Source organism: Strix uralensis, chromosome Z, assembly GCF_047716275.1.
Source record: "Strix uralensis isolate ZFMK-TIS-50842 chromosome Z, bStrUra1, whole genome shotgun sequence".
In the NCBI taxonomy this organism is placed as follows: Eukaryota; Metazoa; Chordata; class Aves; order Strigiformes; family Strigidae; genus Strix; species Strix uralensis.
The window spans coordinates 27,486,599-27,511,268 of NC_134012.1; the positions used below are offsets into that span (position 1 = coordinate 27,486,599).

General features: G+C 41.4%; 1 protein-coding gene across 3 annotated transcripts in view; it reads right to left on the reverse strand.

Annotated features, from left to right (window-relative positions):
* Nucleotides 1–737: 737 nt before the first annotated feature.
* Nucleotides 738–24,670, reverse strand: part of ARHGEF28 (Rho guanine nucleotide exchange factor 28) — a 100,380-nt gene continuing 76,447 nt past the window's right edge. For all 3 annotated transcript variants that reach the window (XM_074856354.1, XM_074856353.1, XM_074856355.1), the window contains 5 exons: nucleotides 24,067–24,105; nucleotides 23,936–23,983; nucleotides 21,672–22,151; nucleotides 18,501–18,801; nucleotides 738–1,811 (listed from right to left, as the gene is read on the reverse strand). In XM_074856354.1, the coding sequence (XP_074712455.1) occupies nucleotides 1,651–1,811; nucleotides 18,501–18,801; nucleotides 21,672–22,151; nucleotides 23,936–23,983; nucleotides 24,067–24,105 (1,029 nt within the window). In that variant the 3' untranslated portion in view covers nucleotides 738–1,650. The remainder of the gene's footprint in view (nucleotides 1,812–18,500; nucleotides 18,802–21,671; nucleotides 22,152–23,935; nucleotides 23,984–24,066; nucleotides 24,106–24,670) is intronic.

The following is a 24,670-nucleotide window of genomic DNA, read 5'->3' on the forward strand; positions in this document are numbered from 1 at the left end:
TTAAAGAAGTGCTGTCAGGTGAGCAGGAGTCTTGAAGGCTGGAAATAGAAACCAGAAAATACATCTGCAGGTCCAATCTTTCCCTAATAACACTGGCACACCAATTAATACCAGGTAGGAATCAGGTCCTACTCATCAAGAACGTCGGTTTCTCAGTTCTTAGCCCAAGACACCAACTGAACAGTTAGTCTAGTAGCCCAGGAAGACTCAACTCAGAAAGCTCTGCTTTTGAATATTCCCAATAGCACAGAAGTTCCTGGAAGAGAATCCTCTGCATCAAGAAATGCTTGCTGACAAACACCTGTCTAGAACTCTGGCCCCTGCAAAAGATTTTCCACAATGCAAGGCTTAAGGTAAAATGAAAACCATACGATGCTTGGGTCTTATCCAGACCAATGGGCAGGGGCAATCCTGTGCTCCTCTGCTCCACGAGCTGGGCAGATGTGAAGCAGCGCTGATCCAGCAGCTGTGCAGCTGCATCTCTGCTGCACCACTGCCAATGCTGTCAGCCAAACTAAGCAGCACCTGGCCAGTCCAGAGGACTGCTCACGTCTTCTTGAATAGGCACATCCTTGGTTTTTCCAGCTGTGGTGCCTGAAGCACAGCTTTGGCTGTGCTGGACCAAGGCAGGCACATCTGTAGCAGGGCAGAGTGTGAAACAGGCAAGGAGATTTTACTTTTTTTGCCTTCTGATTTCAAACTTCTCTGGAGGACCTGACAATGAATTGAAGTTACAGTTTTGCAGAAATGCACAGAATGTTTATTCAAGTCAACAGAAGTGTACAAATATTTCTGAAAGACAAAAAGGCATGAACAGGTCCTGGCTTCTTACTGCCTAACACACTGATGATCCCGTGAACCTAAAAGCAGGAATCTAGCTGGCTTCTACATGGGAAAGCAGAAGAGTTAACTAAAAGCCTATTATTTTTCCCCTTTCTTTTCTTTTGATCAGTGAGATGGCTTCATCTGGTAAATTTTAATGTGTAAGGGCACTTACTGAAATGAGGTACGGTTATAATACAATAACAAACTGATTTACACCATCTCTGCACAGAAACTGGCAGTAGTACCAAAATGATGATAAGCTTTGGGACATGAACAAACACTTACAATTATGCAATTAAGTTGAGACCATAAAAAACATCCTCTTCTGAGCAGTTCCTGAGCCAGGGGATAAGGAAAACAACCCGATAGTTAAGGGTTCATAGCACATTTCAGCAAACACTATAGTCATCATTCTTACATTGCTATATGCTCATGTTATATCACAACTTTTAGAAGGTTAACGATCCATACTCTGAAATCTCAAATAACAGGCCCATCTCTCTTAGCTTGCCCTTTTAAAAAGAGGACTCAAGAGAAAATCAACACTATCTTTCACAGTTCTTGGTGACATCTTTAAAGTTCTAAATTAAGTCTCCTCTGCTACCCATTGTTTCTCACAAAGCATTTGAAATCATGTCATAAATTAAAGATTATGAAACAAAGGCTTCAGAATAACTTAACCATTATATTTATCATGGGGAAAATCTTGCACTGAATATTAAATACTATCCTTAAAGCCATTTGGTCATACAGAGCAACTATGGACATTCAGAAAAGCAAACACAGTTATATTTCCAAAGTGCTACCAAGATTAAAAAAAGAGCCTCAGAGGTAAACAATCTTCTCCTCTACTCTGCCTCCTCCTTCTGCATCTTGCAGGCTCTCAGGCTGGTGGTCCAGCAGCTGTGCTTCTACCCCTGGCAGCTGGATGGGTGCCTGGTTTGGAATGCTTGTCTGGGGACACTGGGTCTGTGATGCATTCAGATCTGTAACACACAAGAGAACGACATTTCACAATCGTCTTCTGCCATGCCTGTACCATCATAAAGAGCAAATTCTGACTTTTTCATTAGCACCATTTCCTAGTTTGCTGCACCTGTCTAGAAAGGAAAACACTGCTATATTACAAATTATACTACAGCCTGGTGAGAGGTACCTTACCCAAACTTACTGAAATCTGTTCAAGTCTGTTCACTGTCATCCAAGGTATGATCACCGACACTATTTTTACAGTAAAAAAAATTTATAGCCCTACTTCACTAGCCAGACACGCAGTAACGGAAAGGCATAAATGCTGTCAGAGATGGGCTGGAGGGAAACATACAGCACATAATTAGTACTTTTATTAGTAATAATACAATTGTAAAATAATAATACAATTGTAAAACTAATAATAATACAACTGTAAAACTAATACAGTCATCACTGCACAGAATTTTATTTGCAAGCCTTCCTTTCACAGACAAAGAAGAATCAACTGAGTAAACAGTTAAAAGTCTACTTGACTAACACTTGCAGTCTGTAACAGATGTATAACCATCCAGCTTTTTCTGCCAATTTATTTGCACAAACTACTCTATTATTGTCTCAATCCTTTAAGTGTGACATGGAGATAATACTTGCACTCAAACACTAAGAAATTATTTCACAAGGATCTTCATTTGTTATCTTCCCAATTTGCTCCTGCAAATGCAGAGGATTAGGTACTTGTTTTCCATCATTAAGCTCTGAAGGCTTTTGTGATGATCTGTGCACTACTTAAAAAAAAAACAAACCATGGTTGGGTTTTCTCCTTAGTCAGCTCCCTGTACCCCTTCAGGCCTTTGGGAACTACCCCTTAGCAGCTGGCTTTTCTACATCTGTATTTCTGCAAAGCAATTTTTACCATAAAAACAAGCTGCATAACAAGGGAGCGTGTATGCTCACACCTAGGGATAAGTAAAGTCCACAATGGACTGGCTGCAATACTTTTGGAGAACTAATTGGAGAAGCCTAATTACAAATTTGAAAAAACCCACAAAAAACATGCAGCTATTTCCCACCATTGGTACTATAATCTTGGCCTGACCAACCTCTGCTATTTCATCACGAGGGTTAACTTTTCAGTCTTCCTTCTGCAAAAAGGACTCTGCAGGAAGAAGGGGAGCTTGGCACTGCTCCCACAGCATGGGTAATGCCAGAAGCAAGCAAACCCAGCAGTGGGGTCCTTTGAGCCTCAGCCATTCATGCAGAGCACTGAAAAGACATTTCGTGCCTGCTCTGGTTCCTACTCCTTCTCACATGCATGTGCAATGAAAATGTATTATAAAGGAGATATTTGGGTTTTTTTTTTTTGTTTGTGGGTTTTTTTGGTTTTGTTTTGGGCTGGGGTTTTTTTGTTTGGTTTTTTTTGGGGCTTGTTTTGGTTTTGTTCTGTTGTGGGGGTTTTTGGGTGGTGTTTTTGTTGTTGTTTTGTTGGGGGGTTGCCTTTTTGGTTTTTTTTGTTTTTGTTTTTGTTTTTTTACACACAATGTCTCTCTAACTGGTGGCAATTTAAAATGACACCTGTCCACATTTGGCATTCCCCCAACACATGTGACTTTCACCAGTCTTGTTGACCGAGGCAGGAGTTTAAGGCAAAACAAGCTTTCTGGCACCCTGCAAAGCCTAGGCTCCCACACTGCTCCCAGCCACGGCCATGTGGAGTGGTGGGAGATGCAACAGACAGGTGGGAACACATCCTATCGCTGCCTCTGCCTTCAGCACCTTCTCCTCTTTGATATTCACACAGCTGGGGGGAGCAAACAGGCTTTGGAGCTTCAGCTACCAGTGTATAAACCACATGTATGTTATACCTGCTGCATCTATACTGCGAGAATGCAGTTACAGTAGCAGAGGCAAGGTATTTATACACAAATGTTGCTTGGTCATGGTGGGATGACACAGCATGTTAAGAAAACTAATCCCAAATTCCCTTTCTTTCACTGTTTTACACTGGATTTAAAGGATCAAGTTTTGGTCTTGCTGAAAATCCAGAGTAAGTCTTGACTGCAGACGAGTTATTTGCAATACATAACACAGCAGGATTTGACTCCCTAACTTACTTGAACTGCCTCGCTTTGTTAAAGATGACTTTTGCATTTATTTCTTTTTGATAGCCACATTAGAAAAATATTACAATTTGCAGTCTGATTTTCTTTATAGAAATTTGATAGTTCACTTTTATTTATTTACTAAAAAGAGCCCTACCAGTGAAAGGTCCTCTAAACGCTTTTATTTTGGGGTAATTTTACCCACATTAATATTCCTTTTAAGTCCTGTGAGTCTATTCACCTTAACAAAGTTATGCGCATAAGAATACCAGGCAGTAAGCACTTATTTGAAAGACATTTCCAAAGTTTATGAAGTACACAATTGGAGAAGCCTAATTACAAATTTGAAAAAACACGGAAAAGAGAGAAACACCTTACATGCAGTTATTTTCCATCATCAAAATTAAACAGTAATTGCTTCACCAATTAAAACAGTAGCTGTTTCCAAACCATTTCTCGTTAACTGTTACAACTCTAAGCAGCAGAGCTGAGCAGTGGAAACTGTCAGTGTTCTGGAAAAACAAATCAGATTCTGTAACTATCAATAAATGATCTATCGGTAGTTTAGCTGCCCTTTTATTCTCCCCCCCCCCCCTTTTTTTTAAATTCTCTTGTATCGGGAGAACCTAAACAGCAGGAGAGCACCCAGGAGGTGAGAGCCCAGCTGCCACTGGGGTGATGAGTGGCTTGTTGGGCTGGAAAGGTTGTGCTTAATCCAACTGAGGAGGGAAGGGGCTCGCTGTGGCCACACTTCAGGTGGCATTCAACACAGGCTCTGCCTAATAAAAGCACAATGTGTCCCCAGGGTCAACAGACTCAGCCTGTTGGTGGGGAGGGGGCCTGGTGCCATGCTGGAAGCAGCCACGCCAGAGACCAGCCGGTATCGCAGGCAACAGCACGATGCACCCCAAGAGCAGCTGCTCAGGGAGGGCAGAACTGCCAGAGTTGGGAATAACAGCCTCAGGTGAAGGGAGAGTGGGGAAAGGGGACCGATCCACCAGTTAGCACTGGTTCTTGTTATGCAGAGAGCAGCAACAGCTGCCAAGAAGCCTCCCCCAAAGTCCCTGGTGCAGCACAAGGAAACTGGATGCCCTTGGCCCCAAGCAGGAGAATGGTAGAAGAAATCCTCCTCTATAAATGATCTTCCAAATCAGGGAAGAAACCTCCAGAACCAGCCTTGAAAGCATCAGCTGCTGCCCACTAAAGAACTCTTGAGAGCTGAGGATACTAAAAAAAAAAAAAAAAAAGTTAAACAAACCAGTTATCCACGCAGACGAGGCAGAGGAGGGCTGACAAAGGGGGCTGCTATCAGAAAACTGCAGCCGGGAAGCTCTCCTGTGCTTTCCAGTCAGCCGGGGGACCCCCAGGAACCTCCTTAGCCCTTCTCTCCAAGCCCTCCTCTGCTGCACTGTGGCTGACAGTCAGAACTCGGTATGGATCAAGGTACATAAGAACCACCGGCCTTTTATGAACCTCCTTCATTGTGACTGTAACTCAACTGCCAACATCAGCCACAAAATGAGTTTCGTATTATTCCCTTTCTTTAAACTGAGCATTTTCTTATGCTTTCTTCTGCTCCCTTCCAACCTGCCGAGTGATGCTCAGGCAGGCTGTGTTCAGCTCAACAGCGCACCCACCAGACCGGCACCCACATCACCAGCACCCAGCAAAAGTGTTCCCACTGCCCCTACCTGAACCCCTCCTGCCTGGACTGGGCTCTGCCCGCTGTCTTGCTCCTGCACCCTGCACAGAAAGGGCAAGCGAAGGTGACTGTACCTGGCCACAGCCTTCCTCTTGCTCATTTATACCTACTTTCCTTCATATTTATATAAGGGCAGAGAATATTCCCAGATTTCCAAAGCTTTAACGAAGCTGAGCTGTACCTCAGGCCCTTCCATGAGGTCTTCTGTGAGAGTCCCAGGTCCCCACACCCTCCCACTTCTGCAGCAGCCAAGGGCTGTTGGCATCTCACCACATGCCAGCCCCTGGAGGTTATGTGCAAACTGAAACACCCTTTAACTGCTTCTCAGTTATGCGAAATTTATTTATCCTACAACACTCCAGGTAACTCTTTCCTAAAGAGCCAGAGCCAGATCCACAGCTGCACCATGTATACCCTAGACAAAACCAAACTGCAGACCAGAAGAATGAACTCTTTCAGTGTTGGGCTGGTCAAACTCCCCAGCAAAAGAAGGACTTACTTGAGGCTGGAGACCAAACATTAGGTGAACTGTGACAGCACTTGCAACATTTTGGGGCCATGTAGCCTGTTCAGCCCAGCAGGGCCACACCACAGCGCAAAATACCACTGAAGTCCAGCTTTTTCTCCTTTTTATCTCAGCTGACACCATTTCATTAAATAAAGAAAACCCAGGCATTCACTGTTGTCTCCCCCATCAATTTTCTCAAAAGGACTTAAGAGTCTGTTTCTAACAAATTCGGGGGGGGGGGGAAATCACAAATTGTCTAATGCACATAGACACATACTGCCAAATCCAACATTAAAAACAAATCTAATTTTTTCCCCGTTTTCCATGAGTGCACCTCCAGTACCATGAGGATAGGTATCAGGAAATTGCAGAAAGACACTCCCCCAAAATAAAAATACTTTTCTAGCAACCTAAGTATAACAATAACAGCACACTGCAGGCCTGTCGTGCGTGGGGCCAGCTTTCACAGGAGTTTTTAAGGGGACCTCAGTTCTCCAAATGGGGCCTGGGTCCAAACTCGGAGAAACGACAGCTCCTGGCTAAAAACATGCTAATGTTGTACAGGAAAGGAAAAAAGGTGGCATTCCACATCCTAACGACCATAACCTACCCTTCCTGTAGCACTAAGAAACAGAATTAGTGGCATCACATAAACTGCTCAGAAGGTGAAGGACAAAGCAATGGCATTTGTAGGAATCTGAGATCAATACATACCAAAACAAACACAGCCCGTGCTGCGGGGGCCAGGGGGGGTGCGGGTGGTACAAAAGCCAAGTAAACAACTCATTAGTCACACTGATTCTCACCTTCTGTCTGTTGTAATAGGATGTAAGCACTTCCACATCAAATATATGCCACGGATTTTCTCCTTCACCCCTCCTCTCTCCCCTGAGGATCAGAGCTCTTCAGGTAAGCTGGAGTGCCCACAGTGATAATTATGGGAAGGACAGGAAGGCATTATCAAGGCACTAGGAAACACTCCAGGCAAAAAAAACCCTGTCAAGTCTGTGTTTTTAATAGACATCCCCAGTTTTTCTCCTTCAGCTCTGACCCTTATTTCACAGCATCACAGGATAATTCAAAGTGGAAGGGATCTTAGGAGGCCTCTGATACAAACTCCTCCTCAAAGCTGGGTCAGCTCTGAGGTCAGGCTGGATTGGATACCCTCCCTGCTGTTTATCAAAAAAAAAAAAAAAAAGAAAAAGAAAAGGCGGGGGGGGGGGGGGGGGGGGCGGGCATGACATTCGGGGGGGGAAGTCACCACACGGATTTTGCAGAAACTGCATATATACACTAAATTAATTTGCAGTGACTTTCAGAGATCTGTGCCATGTTGGCCCTCTTTATGAAATAAAATTTCATTAAATCAGAGATTTATGCCACTTTTAGCAACAAATTTTAAAAATTCTCAAAACCATTACTCCTCTGAAAATAACAGAGAGTTAGGTTTTGGGTAACAAGTTCATCCGGACTGACAGCTGACACATCAACTTCAGGTCAAAGCTATCTGAAATGGCAGAGCTGCTGTATTTAATCCCACCACCGGCACTCATGCATAATGCAAAGAACAAGTAGACACCTAAAGACCAGTGCTAAATCTACAGGGCCTGGGATATTCAAAGGAATTCAAGGGTAACATGCTCTCATTCGCCATTACAGTTCAATAGCAAATGGCAGCCCACAAGCTCCACTGGAAGTCCCCACTGGCAAATCCCACAGCACCTCTCTGTCTCTAATGATGCTCCCAGTGGTTTCCATGCAGATTCATTAGCAACAGCTGATTCCCCAGGGAACTCCAGGCACCTCCACCTCTCTTCTTCCTCCCGAAGAAAGGCACTATGATCAGTTTTGATTGCTTTTTTTAGTGCCTACTAAGACTGTACCAATTTGCAATGGATTTTCCATACCGCAGGTTCAGTTGTTTATGGAGCTGATGGTTGGTGGGAGAAAGGGAACCTCACTCAGCAGCACTGGACCTGCTGGGGCAGCACAGCCCTTCTCCATGGAACAGCCAGGACATCACTGCTGCCACACAGGTTCAGACCACTTGGTATAGAAAATGGGTCTATAAGCATTGAAGATCTGAGGACAATTCCCAGCAGTTTCACTGGGAGTCGAAATCTCAAATACCATCGAGAAACCAGGCCTTCATACCTCAGTAAATCTGATTTCACAGCAGGAACTGAATTTGGTACCAGGTCTCAAAAAACACTGGGAAAAATATTTTGACCCTGAAGCTACACCAAGGAAAGGGGAGCCTAATCTATTTCCCAGCTGACTGAATAAGGCAGGAAATCAATCTGGGAATTTTAACAGTGCTATTTACTTTTAACCAGTTCAACCCTGTGAAAAGAAGAAGCTGCATTTCTTAGGCAAACAAGCACCTTTCACAAAAAGCAGATGAGCAATTAGGCCATAATAGATCCTACCATAATTAGTCTTGTCTGCTTTTCGTGCATTTTTTTTGTTACAAGACACAGAACAGAAAGAATTCAAAGTCTATAACATCCATGACAAATAAGGTCTGCAACATAACTCTTCTTCATGTCTGTACTTTGGATTTTTGATCATGGTAAAATTACTGTAAATGCCATTATTCTGCATGTTTTTGTTCTTTGTTTACTTGTTGGCTTAGGTAAAACAACGCAATTCAGTTTTCAGGTTTTGCCTCATAATTCTTTAGATAAGTTTGGTCTAGAGAATTGGGACCAAATTGTTGGCTAAGGCAAAATTTATATTTATTCCACCAAAACTGCTTTATCATAAAGCTCCATAAGGGTTCCAACTCATGTATTTGATACTTGTCTTAAATATCTAGGTTTTGGAGTCATATGATGATGCAGCTGTCTTTTGTTTTATTAAAGCCCAGTAAACACACTATTTTAACACTGGTGTTATCAAAAAAAAAAATTTAAAAACATCTCAAACTCAAACACTGCCAGTGATAGCACTTTAAGTTCATAGCATGCCCCTAGGTTGAAATAATTTAAAATTTTAACCTACTTACATGGTTATGTATCAGTTATGTCAGCTTTAAAGCACACAGCTTCTATACTATTTTTGGCATGCTGTTTTTTAATGCATATCAATAAGAGACTTAAAAATAGGTCTGACTTGGAATCATAACTTGTCTGTGCATTAAATACCCACAGTCTCACCTTGGCAGGGCATCCTGCCTGCCAACTGCAGCTTCTGCTTAATATTAATTTATTTAGGTGTGAATTCCCTATTAAATTGTCTTTGTGCTAAGCTTTGAAGCTTTAGATGGTCAATTACAGACACACACATGGTCCAACAGGTACTCTGCTAACAATGAACACATGTTTTATTGACCTACTTCTTTTCCAGCTCATTAAACACAGCTGCACTCAAATGATGAAGAGAAAATAACCACAAAACCCCCAAAACACCAAGAATACCAAGGATCACAAGGAATGTAACTGGCTGCCAGCGTGGGGCCGCTCCTCCACCCAATGCAGCAGTGCCGGCACAGGGCACCTCTCCAGGGGCAGGGGCGACTTGTCTATTCACTGATGACAACAGCAGGGAAGCAATGGGGAAACTCCCACAGCCTCTTCATTGGTGTGTCCAATGCAGGTGTATCTGAAGTGAGCTGCAACTGTTGTCCCTTGGCCCATAATCTGCAGAAGACATTTGGCCAGCAGGCTGAAGTCTAAACAAACTGTGGCCAGTGGCTAATGCTCCTGCTTGAACATTGCTGGAGAAACAGAAGCGTTTCCAAAGACTCAGAAGATGAAACCAGACCGCCTTTCTGCCGCCAGCCAGCACATCCCCACGCCTCCCTTGCCCACGTCCCAGTTTGCACCCCGCAGGTGTGCAAAACACTGCAGTGAAGCTTCCTCTCCTTCCCTCCCAAAGACAGAAATAGCTTAAACCCTGAAAAAAAAGTGTTTCTGGCACATAAATTCACTCCCTTTGAAACAAAAGGGGACATTTACACATCAAAACTATTCTTTTGAGCTCCCTGTTACCACACTCAGACATTATTGTGCTGATTAAGTTTGCTTCATATTTTATGGACAGTTTGGGGTTTTTTTAAACTACAATTGTGCTTTGAAATAAACATTAAATCAAAGACCTTGGCAAACAATCAGTTTAGTCCCCAGCTTTTGGACAGTCTTTCAGGTACAACACAAAGGAGCGTAGTCTGGACTTTGGGAAACATTTTCTTGAGTAGCAGAAGGGCACAACTCTGTTACAAAAGCCAAAATGGGAGGTCATTTATAAAACACTCTCAAGTCTGCCCCTAAGCACCTTGGTTTTATACGGTAGTTTCCCAACAACAGACCAGATCCATCACTTCTCACTCACAAAAGCTGATGAAATCAAAAGTCAAGGCCAATACACAAAATTACTGCAGAAGCAAAAAATAAAGCAAAGCACCTGTTTCAAATCCATTACATACTAATATTACCCTTTAATAGAAGCTGCTTCTTGTTGATTAATGCAGGAGAAAATATGGGCATTATTATAAAAGAGAAACCTCTTATCTCATAATCACAGAGATACTTGTTCTCCCTTGAGCTCAAAATACAGGGAAATAGTCACTAATTTTTGACTGCAATTTGAGTATTAGCACAGCCATTTTTATCCATTTTTAGTGTTTGGATGGAAGTATATGCACTGATGTTTTCTTCTTGTAGTCATTGAAAATAACAGCAAAAATTGAAAAGTTGCACATTCCCCAAGTTTTACATCATTCACATAGGAAGTTTCAGGGTGTGATTGAATATTTTCAAATGGGTGTCCTTTTTAATCATTTGCTAAATGCTCTGTGAACATGTAACTGCTGTGAAAACAGTGTGCATAAAAGCTAAAGGGAAAACTGTACATCAAAGCCAGAAAAAAGCACAATTATCAAATAAGTGCCTCCATCCCTTCAGCCAAGTCCTTTCCTTGAGTGCACAGAATGTACTTGGATCCACTGTCTTCTGCTCCCACTTCTCTCCACTATGAGCAACACTGGTCTTACCCTTAAGTCGAAATTCATCAGCACCTCCTTCTACCTTGCCTTTACTAGAAGTTGCCTTCGTCTCCAGTTCCGCAGCTGCATGTCTGTAGACCCCAGCTCTGCTTTGGTCTGACTCTCTCCAGTGCCTTCCCACCCCCTTGCTTCATGCACTGCAGCTCTGCACCAGTCCCATCCCACCACTCCAGAGAGCGGGCCACTTCCCCACAGCACAAAAATTGTGATGCTATGTTTTAAAAACACCCTCCTGCATTCATTTTTACCTTCAGTTCAAAACTGCCTGTGTTTAACACATAAGCCTTTCTTAAACCTTCATCCCCTTCCCATTGCCACTGTGTCGTAAAGGCAAGTTCCTTTGCATAGGAGACAGCTTCTCTGCAGTTTTTGTTGTCAGCAACAACTATCCTGCAATTCTCAACCTCAATTAAAAAACGAACAAAAATCTCTTTTCATTCTTGCCACCAAATGTACTAGTTTCCCTGTCTCTCATATATTCTTTAACATGGAATACATTCAATGACTTTTAAAGGCCATTGGTTTCTTTGATTTTTCTATGGCAGACCCTAAACAAATACAGTCAAATCAAATTTAATTTCTTATCATTTATGATCCAGCTCTAGATCAAACTTCCAAGGGACAGTCAAGGAATCTCGGCAGGTGACTGTTGGAAGACTTCCTATTTGATTAAACTAAAAACAATCTCTATGCCAACACAATGGTTCCTCCCCTCTACTGCCCCACCAAAAATTTACACTCAAAGAAAGGTTTACTGTAGCATCTGGGAAGGCAGAACAAGATACTCCATTAAATCTCCTCTAGCAGCTTGGCTACAGCCAATAGAATGTATGTGGAAGGCAATCACGTGCTCCTGTGATGAATGCCAGTAAAAGTCAGACAACCTTCCCCAGTTTCTCAATAAATATTTAACAGCAGATGCTGCTGAGGAGGTTTCATGCTACTAAGACTTCATCATTTTACACAACATGCTACAGACCATTTCCTGGAATATGTAAAGTACTATACTAAATAATTAAAATTAGATTGTACTTTTCAAAATAAGCCAGACAGATATACTTGGTGATTCAGATTTTACAGGGTGCGTTTGCATACTCAGTATCTTGCAAAATTTGATCATCCATAAACAGCTTCTCCCAGCCATTACGATGCATTATTTATTCACACTTGTGCATCTATTTCAGGCTCTAACTCCATTACAAAACTTACACAAAACATGTTTAATGTACTAAAGCAGGGCACACGGCCATGTCTCCACCCACAGATCACACTACCCGAGGAAAACATGGACCTCCCAAGGTACCTCCCAAGGTACCTCCCTGACATCAAACAACAATTAGCAAGACTCTTGTTTCATGACTGCTTTCCTGAAGTATCACCTCTTTTCCTGCTGCTAAAGTCACAGCTCTGCACAACCCTGAGCTGGAGCTGCTTCTCTACAAACCAGTTGTCTGGCAAAAGATTCCCCACCCAGGGTCTTCTCCTTTGTTTCGAAACGTGCTCCTTTCCCTCATTCTACTGCCCTGAACCTAATATCTATTGGAACAACCTTACTTAAGTAAAGAATAAATTAGCATGTAAGAAATATGTCCAAACCATTCCAGTTTCATTTGTGCCAGTAATTCCACTGACTGCAAAAAACACTGCACTGAAGTTGCTGGAATCATAAATATGAGGAAAATGAGAAACTATCATCCTGTTGTTTAAGAAGTCTGCAGGCAATGAAACCCTGAGTATGGTGTGCAGATTTACACCAACACCAGTGGTACCTCAAAAGGCAGTGATGGACTTCACTCCATTCATCACCTTAAAAATGTGCACTACTTTTAACTTCCCTCCTAATGAATGAGCTCTAAATGAGAAGATACTAGAAACAATAAAATCAGCCATGCATTATACTGGAAATTCTATACTTACATTAGTGTACAAAATAAAACCAGAACATTATTAACTGCTTTAATTAAAAGGTTATGTAATACTGCTGCATCTACTGTGGTTATGTTCAGAAATAAGAAAAAGTATTCTGAGATGAGAAAATTAGTTACAGAACTACAAAATCCTATAGCGCTGCAAAGCTGAAAAGCAAGTGTTACTTGAAATATCTAATTGCAGATGACATATAATGACATACTTTTCACTGCCATGTGATTTAATCCCTTTTGCCATCTGCTTTAAACAAATGGCAATGTTATTCCCAAGAGGAAAAAAATACTTGCCCTGTGATTCACTTCCACAAAGTACCATACAGACACTGATGTCTTATGGCAGAACACGAAACTCAGTGTTCTGTAGTATGGAGAGGAGGCAAATTTGCTGTGATCTGTTGCAGAGTTAAAACCAAGATCTTACTTGTTCTAATAAATTGATGCAATTTTGAACTTGGAAGATGTGGGTGCTGATGTTACTCAACTTCATATTCTTATATCTTTGCATTTCATTTTATTCTCATTATAACTTATGTTGAGCAGTGAATGGGCTCTGTGCTCACCTATGCAGCCATCCGTGCTAAGACTAGAGGGCTATGTTGAACACGGAAAGGGCAATTTGGAATCAACTGCACGTTCTCAATTCAGCATCTACTCAATTAAAAAAGACAAACAGTTTAAAGTAGCTCAAAATATCACATCTGCTCAGGAGGCTCCCTCACAAACCAGGAGCTCCACAGTCATGTCATCCTTTACTTTTAAAAGATTTCCCTCCTTCCCTCTTCTCAAGTGAAAGAATAACAGACAGAATTTGCTCACTGTGCAGAGCACAGTAAAAAAATGGCACTATTCAAAACACTGTGAACATACAAGAAAAACTCAAAATAGGCAGAAAAGCATCTTCACTTGTTATTCTGCAGGTAGCAAGGGGTTAGCCTGCTGTTGGCAGGAGGTGTGCAAAGTGTGTGCTGTACTGTACAGGGCACAAATACATTCCAGCTCAGAACACAGGCAGGTCGGATGTGCTCAGAAAGAGTTCATACAGCAGCAGTAGTACAGAAATTAACTCAGAGTGGTCACACATGCAGACCTGTGATGACTTTTTTTGCAGGAACTAGTCATTATTTAACAGGTTCCAAGCAATGAAAGTGATCTTATTCAACAAAGTTCTCAATATGGGAACCCATTAACCACCTCCAGTGCTGGCAGCAGTGGCTATGCTTATTTGAATAAGGACCTGAGTTAGAGCTTTGCTCCTTGCCAAATCCTGTACTGACTTGGAATCACAGGGAGACAGCTTGTACATCTTCAAATGACTTTTTAACACTGTAGTGTAAAGCATATTTCACCTGTTTTTTTTTTTTTTATCGCACTTGCATCAGCTTTACATTGTATACCTCTTCTGAGAGCAGCATTTGCCTTACACAAATATGAGAAGAGAGCCAGGACCGTACAGCACCATTTTCAATCTCGCTGATGCAAACATATGCAGGTACTTTTATACAATGTCATTAGGCCATAACTGATGTTAAGGTAGCCAAAAAGTAATGTGTTGTTCTAAACCTCATCTCAATTACCAATGGGAAACTAAAACAAATTAATCTGATCTACAGTTTTAAGAACAGATTCAATAGACCAATCACCATTAGCACAATCTGCCTTAAGGAATGGGAAGGGAATTTCTTATTAAAAATAAGGAAAAAAAATGGAGTTATAGAATACTACACATTGTTTCCAGGGTTTTTGCTTTTTCTACTGCAAATTACAGATTTTACACCTCTAGAAACCACTTTCTTTGATGAAAATCACTATAAATGGATTATTTTGCCAAAATCAAACTATCTCATTTGCTTATATCCATATATGTACAAATTTCTGTCCTCTAAAAAAAAGATTAAAATCACATTAGTCAAATAGAGCCCTATTTTTGCTCCCTGGTTTGACATTCGGCTGTTTCCAAGTTTGGCTGTGATCCTGAGATCCCAGTTTTTCCTATGTTCCCCATAAAGATTTAAACTATATTTTTCACTAAATCATGCATAAAGATCCTTCCATGCTAACAGTGCAAACACCTGGGGAAAAAAACCTCCCAGAAGGAAGATTCAGTGCAGTTTTCGAGATTTATCACTTTTCAACTCTGTTCCTGTAGCTACAACATCTGAATAAAAAAAAGTAAAGTCAGTACTAGTGAACAATGCTGTTCACTTCAAAGCTTAAGAGAATTAAAATTGCACTGATTCCTGAAATCAAAGAGGTGAATCCATAGGTAACACCTTAGGCATCACTTCAGCTAGTTAACCTGTCATGTCAATTAAATGCAAGAATAATTTATTCAATTCTCAGTCTAGTCTGACACAAAACCTATACTTCCCGATTCCTAACTAGCCAAAGTACTTGTCTGCTTTCATGCAGATAATTTCATAACCATTAGTGTAGAGCATTAACACATTTTTCTTTCAATCATATTTTCCTGTTGTTGACGACACACCTTTTCTAGTGAGTGTACTTGTGCCAGTTTCAGCTTTGTGGGAACTTGCCGCAAGGTCTTTAGTAAAGTTCACTCCCATACACATAAAACAATGGTATATAGTCATGATGCTAGCTATGTGAAGAGACATATGTCTTACCTTGGAAAATATGAATGGAAAATTATGCACTGGAGGAATGTAGCCATTTACATTTGAGTATATTTATGAAGCTAAATTGCATAGTACTTAACATACAGTGGAATGCAGCACCTTGACATATTCAGGTGGTGCTCCTCATTAAACAATTTAAGGGGTTTTTTTGACAGACCAGACTTCTTACAGGATGCCTAATAATTCTAGAAAAGTTAATAAAACCCAAGAAATTCCTTTTGTGTACACACAAAACTTACTATATGCAAGATCTGGCCATGTATGTGTCTGGTACATGGCTATTTCCAATAAACCATACTCAGTATTTGTTTCTTAGTTCCATTTTGACTTATTATTTAGGAATGTTTTTGAAAGATGATTGTGAGACTTTATACACAGAGCTGGTTCAAAAAAACAGAAAAATGTCATGAAACATTCATCCTCATGAAAATATTGAAAGTTTCAGCTAACTTTCAAGTTCTTTCTAGTCTTTCTCTCATTGCATCTCTGTTGGTTTTACTTCACTTACTACAGTGATCAGAACTGACTATATCCTGCAGGGCTATCAGGAAGTGAAGGCACAAGGTCAGAGATCTTCTTAAACTCTACAAAACTCTCTCAGGGAAAAAGCACAGCCAAAATAAATGAAATCAGCTTCCTTGTATGAAATGTTTGTACTGCTCTGCTTGATTCACATTGCTGAGGCTTCATTTCCATGTGCAGAGCCATTTGCTAGGGCTTTGGATGCCATCTGTCTTTCAGGGGGAAGTTTAGCATTCTCATTCCTCACTTCCCGTACGGTGGCTCCTGATGCTTGACAGAAGCAAGTCTGAATCATGCAGACTCATGCACTGCACAATCAGAGCACAAAATACTTGTCACCATCCAATCACAAATTTGACTGTGGAATGTGATGGCACACCTTCCTGGGGGGAGGGTCTCAGCCCTGTCTGCTCTAGCGATGTACTGTGGGGCTTCACAGCACCATCAGGATGCTGCAAGGATTTGCTGCATTTTGCCAAAGGTGCCTTGTGACTCAGTCAGGGCAGTAACTGCAGATTTTATGGACATGACTTAGCCAGAGAGACTTATACTAGCCTGTTTACCTCTTGGGCAGGCTTTGTAGCCAGTGCTTGACCCCAAGCTGCTGGGACTGCACTGGTGCCCTGTTACCAGAGAAGATAAGGATGTCCACACAAAATGCAGTGGCAGCAGCTGAAGACAAAGCTGACCCATTGTAGGTGAAGAGCAGCTTTACATACAGAAGCTCCTCCAGCTTATCTTAGAATCAGTGGAATTAAACTGGTACAAGCCAGTTTAATTAAACCAGACACTCTCATGTGGGCTCAATAAAAAGTATCCTGGTTAGCTTGCATCTGAACATTTCCCAGTGCCAGCTAATCCACTTTTGAGAGGTATCAACCCACATATGTGTTCCTTTTCAAATCTGCACTAGCTTAGCTAACCTATTACTAAAATGACAACTTCAGTCAAACTAGAACAAGTTTCACCAGGCTAATTATTTAGGCATTTTTAGAAATATTAATCTCTTTTACTAATCAGCTTGGTTTGCTGATTGTGGTGATGAGATAGCCTGCCCTACCACCTTTGATCATAAAACGCTATTTTGGCAATCCATGTACCAAGGCCTAGTAAGGCTATAGTGGATACCTGCTTAATACATTACAAGGAGTACTAAGGAGCAAGTTCCTTAATCAAGGACTTTTTTATTTGAAAAACTTCAAGATTTGACCTAAGACAATTAAAAACCATTGGTACCTGTGTATGTTTTCAACTTCTGATCCTGCTGCCTACTGTTTTTTCTGTGACCTGACCTGTATGCAGCTGGTGGGAGGACAGAAGTTATCCTGCACTGCCTGCTACAGAAAAATAGGAGCTCAGACACTGCTACAGTATTGACTTGCCATGTCTCACCTTAATTTCACAACTGTGCAGGAAAATCCACCACATTACTTAACCTATTACATCAGAAGCATACCATTGTCCCCTAAGACTTTTAGCTGTTGTGTTTTTACAGGCTGCTCTGCAACTCTCACAATAATGAAAGAATGAAGACACAAAGTCAGATCAATACTAGCACTGTGAAACATAGGAAATAAAACCCAGATAATTTAGAGTTTCTCATTAGTGAGTTTTTAAGCCCTTCAGGGAATTTTCAGTGCAATGCAGTGCTCAGCTAGGTGGCTTCTTCCACTTATCTTGATAGCCACTGTCAATAACTGTCATGCAATCTACATATCTTTGGGGGTTCTGATAAAATACAAAAATAAAGAAAGGTAATGCAGTAAGAGCTGTTTTTACTAACATGGAAACTTATTGTCAAAGATTACATTATCCCTTAGAAGGATTTTCTCTCCACAACTACAGAGTCTTTCAAGATATTCCCACTTCATTCTCAATGAAGAAAGAAGAGGATGTTTGACCATCCATTATCATTTTAAGATGGTAAATCAAAAGCTATTCTAACTAGAAATAATCAAGTAATGCACATGTGTTCTAAAATAGCCAATAAAATGCATTTGAAAAGCAAGAGTGACTTCAGCTTGCAAAAAAAAAGTCAAAAAGCACTAGGAAAGGATATGGGGAGAACAACATTCTGAGCACTGTCATGCAGACACAAACGGGGGGGGGGTTTTCAGAAGTTTTCTGGATTGTTCTGTTCATTTTCTCACTTACCTTCAACAAGCTTGCAAAGTGGCATGCAATTGTTTTAGGAAAATCTATTGCTTCCACTGGTAGCAAGCTGTCTTCTTTTCTAGTACTATTCATTCTGAGAGGTGGCAAACTGCCAGTACTACTTGTTAATTAAATAAAGTGTTAATTACCATTATTAAAGGCATCTTTGTTGCTTTTGCAGGAAAAAGACATCTGCTGGTAAGGACCAGTGGATTTCCACAGTGCACTCATTAACGTTGGCTGACAAGAAGTGTCCATTTCGAGGTCGACCTGATTTTCACTAGTCTTTGCCATATCAGAATTTGAGATGTTCAGCCCATACACACCATCCTCATAAATGAAAGAAGACTCTGATCTGTTGAGACTGCTTAAAGACACACACACTACAGCTTCATTTAAGCAGAATGTACTTTTGCCACATAAACTGTCCGATTGATTACGTTCCATTATCTGCAGAAGGGGGAAAAAAAAACCAACATAACAGCATTTTCACCTTTGTCTAGCACCAGAATCATAGAATATCTTGAGCTGGAAGCAATCCATAAGGATCATCAAGTCCAACTCCCTGCTCCCCACATGACTACCTAAAACTAAACCATATGACTAAGAGCATTGTCCCAAGGAATTCTTACACCAGGATACATAAAATGAACTGCCAGACAAAATGGGGATTCATAGCAAACAGTCACCTAATTTTCCAAAAGTTAACCTCAAAACATGTTAAATGGGATATGAGTTCAGGGATAAACAGCAATAACCTAGCACATTTTGCCTTAGCTCCCCTCAAAACACAGGAAAACTCAGTAATAATTGTAGCAAATAACAAAGGACTGCTACTTGGGAGTCACTGAGCTCTGCTGACTCCTTTCAGGGGGTTAATATTTTGCCCTATGGCTCAGTGAGGTACCATTTCACTTATGTAAATCTGTGTACACTGCAATCTAAAAGTAACACTGTACCTCACATAGACAGGTAATCGTAGAGAATAGGACTGCAGCAGTCAAATCGGGGATGGCAAACAGCATTCAGCAAGCAGCCATGGCTCCATGGGGCTGAAAATGCAAATCCTGCAAAGACTTCCTGCCTGCAGGTATTTACCAAGGCTGAGCTCACAAAAAAGCAGGAGTAGCAGTGTGAGTTACTGCAATGTTTGGCCATCCAAAACTAGCTAGGTTCCGTATAATGGCAAAACCACTGGGCTGGGAACACTGGCTGACTGGCAACACTGAGCCACCTCTGCTGCTGCAAGGAAGTGGAATCAGAACAAAGATGATTCCAAGGCCTGGAATGCATCCAAAGCCATGTAGTTTACTTGAAATAAAAATAAAAGTAGTCTTACACATTAAATACTAAGAACTACTATTCTTTGACACTCAGCATTTCATTATTTTGCCTCAATCTGTGTGCAGTCCTGGCCATCCCTGCATCAGACCATTGTCCCTCAACTTCCTCTCCTCTAAAGATTTCAGAAGTCCCATCCATTAAAGCTGATGGGTAAGTTCAGTTTTGGTTTTATCATCCACTTCTTAAGCACTGCTGAACAAGTCAAAATTTTACCACAAGCTATACTAGTAAGAGGTACCTTCATTCTTTGGGCTGGGCAAGCATATATGGATAAGTCGTGTTCACACAGCGTTCACAAAAGCTGGATCAAAAGGAGGAGGTCAGAGGCCAATCCTTCACCCTCTCATGCAGGCACAGGCTTAGATGCCGAATGGTCACTGCCCGTTATGGGTCAGTTGCCAGCTGAAAAACTAGGGAGGTGACAGCCTGAAGAAAGGCCCTACAGATTTTCTTGTGAAAATGAAAACCTGGGGAAAAGACGGCTGTGTGGGTCAGTGAGCTTTCAATATATGCAAAAGCCAGGCAAAATGTTTTGATTGTTAGGTGCTTTAGAGAACAGTAATGGAAGCCAAGACCATACCCACCAAGGCAGGGACTAGAGGCCAGATCCCACCTGGCAGGTGAGCACCCAGACAGTTGAGTTCAGAGTCAGCCTCTATCTTTCACCCTCAACAAAAACTTAATTATTTTTAGTATTAAATGCTTAAGCAGGTTCAGAGCTACTTTAAATTGCATCCCCTAATAATGACCATCTCCAACCAATTATACTGTTAGGGATGGAACTGCACACCAACCTCTTCCCCTAAGGGGCTGCTTGTTTCAGGAAAGTGGGACAGCAGGGCCTAACACATGGGGTTCACAGGAGCCTGGTGTTTCCCACTCCTGGAGCAACTGCTTTCCCTCACTGGAGACAGTGCTGTTGTCCAGGAACAAGGACAGTAGCCAAAGACTTCACTAAAAGCTTTATATGCCTCAAACATTACAATAATTTAACTTTCCTACAAAAGGCAGGAGACACAATGTGTCTTGCAAACACAGCAGCAAAGCAGAATAAAATACAGATTCTCACAATTTCCATCTCCTCAATTTAATACCCATCAGTCAAGTTTGGCTTCTGTAGGCCACCCAGCTTAAAATCCCAGAATGGTTGAGATTGGAAGGGACCTCTGAAGGGTGTCTGGTTCAACTCCTCTATTCAAGCAGGGCCACCCAGACCATATCCAGACAGCTTCTGAGTATCTCCAGTGATGAAGACTCCACAACCTCCCCGGGTAACCTGTGCCAGTGCTTGGTCCCTCTCAAAGTAAAAGAGTGTTTCCTGATGTTCAAAGGGAACCTCCTGTGTTTCTGTTTGTGCCCATTGTCTCTGGACACTAATGAGAACCCCCATGAGCCTTTTCTTCTACAGGCTGACCAGTCTCACCCTTTCCCTATAGGAGAGATGCCCCAGTCCCTCAAACATCTTTGTGGCCCTTCACTGGACACCCATCCCCATCTTTCCACCCCCCACCCCATAGCTCTATGTCTCTCTCATACTGGGGAGCCAGAACTGGATAGAGTATTCCAGGTGTGGCCAGAGCAGAGGTGAAGGATCACCTTCCCTGACCTACTAGCAATACTTTGCCTAATGCAGGCCAGGGGACCAGTTGCCTTCTTTGTGGCCAGGGCACATTGTTGGCCTGTGTTCAACTTGGTGTCCACCAGGACACACAGGTCCTTTTCTGCAAAGCTGCTTTCCATCTGGTTGGTCACCAGCATATATTGATGCATTGGGTTGTTCCTTCCCAGTGGCAGGACTCTGCACTTCCCCTGGTTAAACTTCATGAGGTTCAAACAAAGCCCTTGGATATGCCTGTAACTCAGCTTACTACATGCTCACTACCAACCAACAAAATGCAGATGTACTAGTCTATTCATCAAGGAATGCATTTCTAGGTCTGCAGTCAGGGATATAATTATAGCAAGGAACCACACACCTCGTAGCTCCCTGTCGATGAAAACAGGCTACTTTGTTGACAGTGCTTCCAGTGCAAGAGGAGCTGCTTCTGCATTTTCACGCTGGCTCTTTCTCTCTCCACCTTTTTCTGGCCCTCCTGGAGCCTCTCCAGGCTCTGCTGGTACTCCTGCAGCTGCAGAACCAGTTCCTGTTGGCTCCCCTCCAGCAGCTTCTCCTGGTACCTGCACTCCCTCTCCCTCTGCCCCAGCCGGCTCTCCCTTGCCTCCAGCTCCTGCTGCCGCTCGTCGCATTCACGTAGCCACTGCTGCTGCTCTTGCTGAAACTGCTGCTTCAGTTTGTGTATGTTGGCCAGCTCTGCCCTTTGTTTTTCCAGATTCCAGTATTTTTCTTGTTCTGGAAGGAGGTTTAGCCGAGAACCATGGCCCCAACCAGTCTTCTCATTCTCTTGAAGGAGTAACCTATTGAGTTCTCTGTGGCTGTCCTGGATAGCTAGTGCTGCCTAGACACCACAACAAAATCAAGACACAAATGTTTAAATATTAGTATTAATTCATTTCTGTATTTTTACATAGAAGCATTATATAAAAATGCTCCCTCAACCTCCCATAATATCAGCAGTTTATGCTTTTTGGGCAGTTATTTCTCATGCAAGTAGACAAAATTCTGTGTTCATGTCTTTACCAAGAGGTTTCTAAAAGCACACAACCATTTCAAGCACTTTTGACATGGCTTCTGGTTTACACTTAGTATTATTACATATGTTTATGTTACAGCTGTGCACATGCACTTCAGTTACTATTGGGGTCCTGTTCTGTCAGAGGATGTTAAGACACAGAGGAAAAATGAGTTTTCATGGTTAAAGAGGGCATTAAGGCACTGGGAATGCCACACTCAAAGTATTCCCAACACAGATGTGGCTTATACAGATAAAACTGTACTTTTTCCAGTGCAGCTCACTGCAACCCTAAGGCTCTCCTTGCTAACCTGCAACAGTGCAGTCCTACTAACATCACGCTTACAGGCACCTGCCAATGTAGCCATGTCATCAGGACCATACTGCTACATGCACCTGACCAAGGTATCTGGTGGCAGCAGAAATTGGCAGTACAGTAATGATTTCGGTTTTGATGTTTCAATAGTTTATTTTACAACTGAGAGTGCTATATTCCATCCTTCACAAGGATGTTGTGACATTGTTTGCATTAGAGATTATGACATCCTCCAATAACACAAAAAGATATAGCTAGGATTAAGAAAGAAAAGCAAGAAAGCCTTAGATCTGCTGAGGCACTTATTGCACAGTCTATCTTCAAGAGCAGACATGGGAATCTAGTTCGGCAGACATTCCCAGAGAATTCCTGCAGCCCTGTTACCCCATGCCATCCACCACAGGAGTTTCTAACTTTATGCAATGTGCAGTTCCCACTTCTTGGATCTTACTCCAGTATTGGGTCAGCTCCAGTGATTTGTAAACAGGGCAAGGACAGGATCCTCTGCTTGTTTATCTGCACCTACACTGCCAATTCACGGTCTTAACTATTAAGGAATGATCCCAAGCCTTACTGCCCCTCTGGTGTTAAGCTATCTGTTTTTCAGTTTTTAAAAAAATTTGCCTGAATTAGAGCCTTTTATTTTGCTTTTGCATTGTTTTAATCCACTTAACTTTTAAGCCCAAGGTTTCCAGGATTATTCTGAAATACGCTATTAATAAAAATTAAACATACTTAAACTAAACATTTTAAAATAGAACTATAAAACTGCATCTAAATAAGAAAAAAATGTTAAAACATTCAAACTTAGCATGAAAGACGCAAAAACTTCAGACTAAGGCCCTGCAGAATATATACAATAATTAATTGAGATTGAAATATCTAAAATGGGTTGTTTGCTACCTAAGTGGCAGAGGCACTGTTTACTTGTAACCAGGAGAATATTCTAGACAAAATACTAACATTTTTCAATATTTTGAACTATAATTTCAGGAATTTGTACATGAAATTACATCAGTTCAGTTAGCGCCATGATTTTACTTTCCCCCCAGATTTTTGGAGTGTACCCACATCCTTTTTTGGGTGCACTGATCTCCAAGCAAGCAAGCATTTTTCAGTTCTTAAAAAGAAACCTACCACTGATGTAGAATAAAAATATTTTATATGACAACTTATGCAACAGCCAGTAGAGATAAGTATCCACTGATATAATGTCTAAAAGCAGGGCAACGTGAAAACAAACCTTAAGTTATTAAGACTAATTACTCTACAATGTTAGCAGTGGAGTAGTCACCTGTATGCTGTACAAGAGACAGGTTAAGTTCTGGATTGCTTGTACAATCTAGAAAACAAAAGAGAAGGATTTTCAAAGGTTTGACCACCATTAATTAAATAGTTACTATATTCTGTCTTAAATAAACTCACCTCTGTGCCTGTAGATCCTGGGAAACTCATACTTCCTCCCTAAAATAAACACATGTTGCTTTAAAAAGTAGTTTTTAACTTTCGAATTGTATCATCTAGGTGATTTAAAAAAAAAAAACAACCAACTAGTGGAGACATTCATATTGCTAATCTATGCAGTGCTGAGTCAAACCTTCTTGTGGGTATGTGAAAAAAAACAGAAGCAATAACCTATGAGGACTAATAATTCATCAACACCGGAGTTTCCATGGAAATCACTAGAGATTCTAAGCACAACTGTAAAAACAAAAATATTTCATCCACAATTTTAATCCTCTTGTGACTAATGCTGCACAGAAAAGACATTTCCATTCATTTGTTGTTTACTTGACAGTTTTGAAATACAGTAACCAGACTTCTGTATATATAGCACATTGGGTTTAAATTACTTATAGTAGAATGAAACAGCACAAGACTCTTCAAAAATAGAGATATTAATGTAGCAAGAAGCTGGCAGAAGTCACATTACTGGATTACGGCAAATGCCTTAGATGTACTGTGAGGCACTGAGCAAAGGCTGCGTGCTTGCTATACTCTACAAAATGCACCAGTGTGGTTACTATTG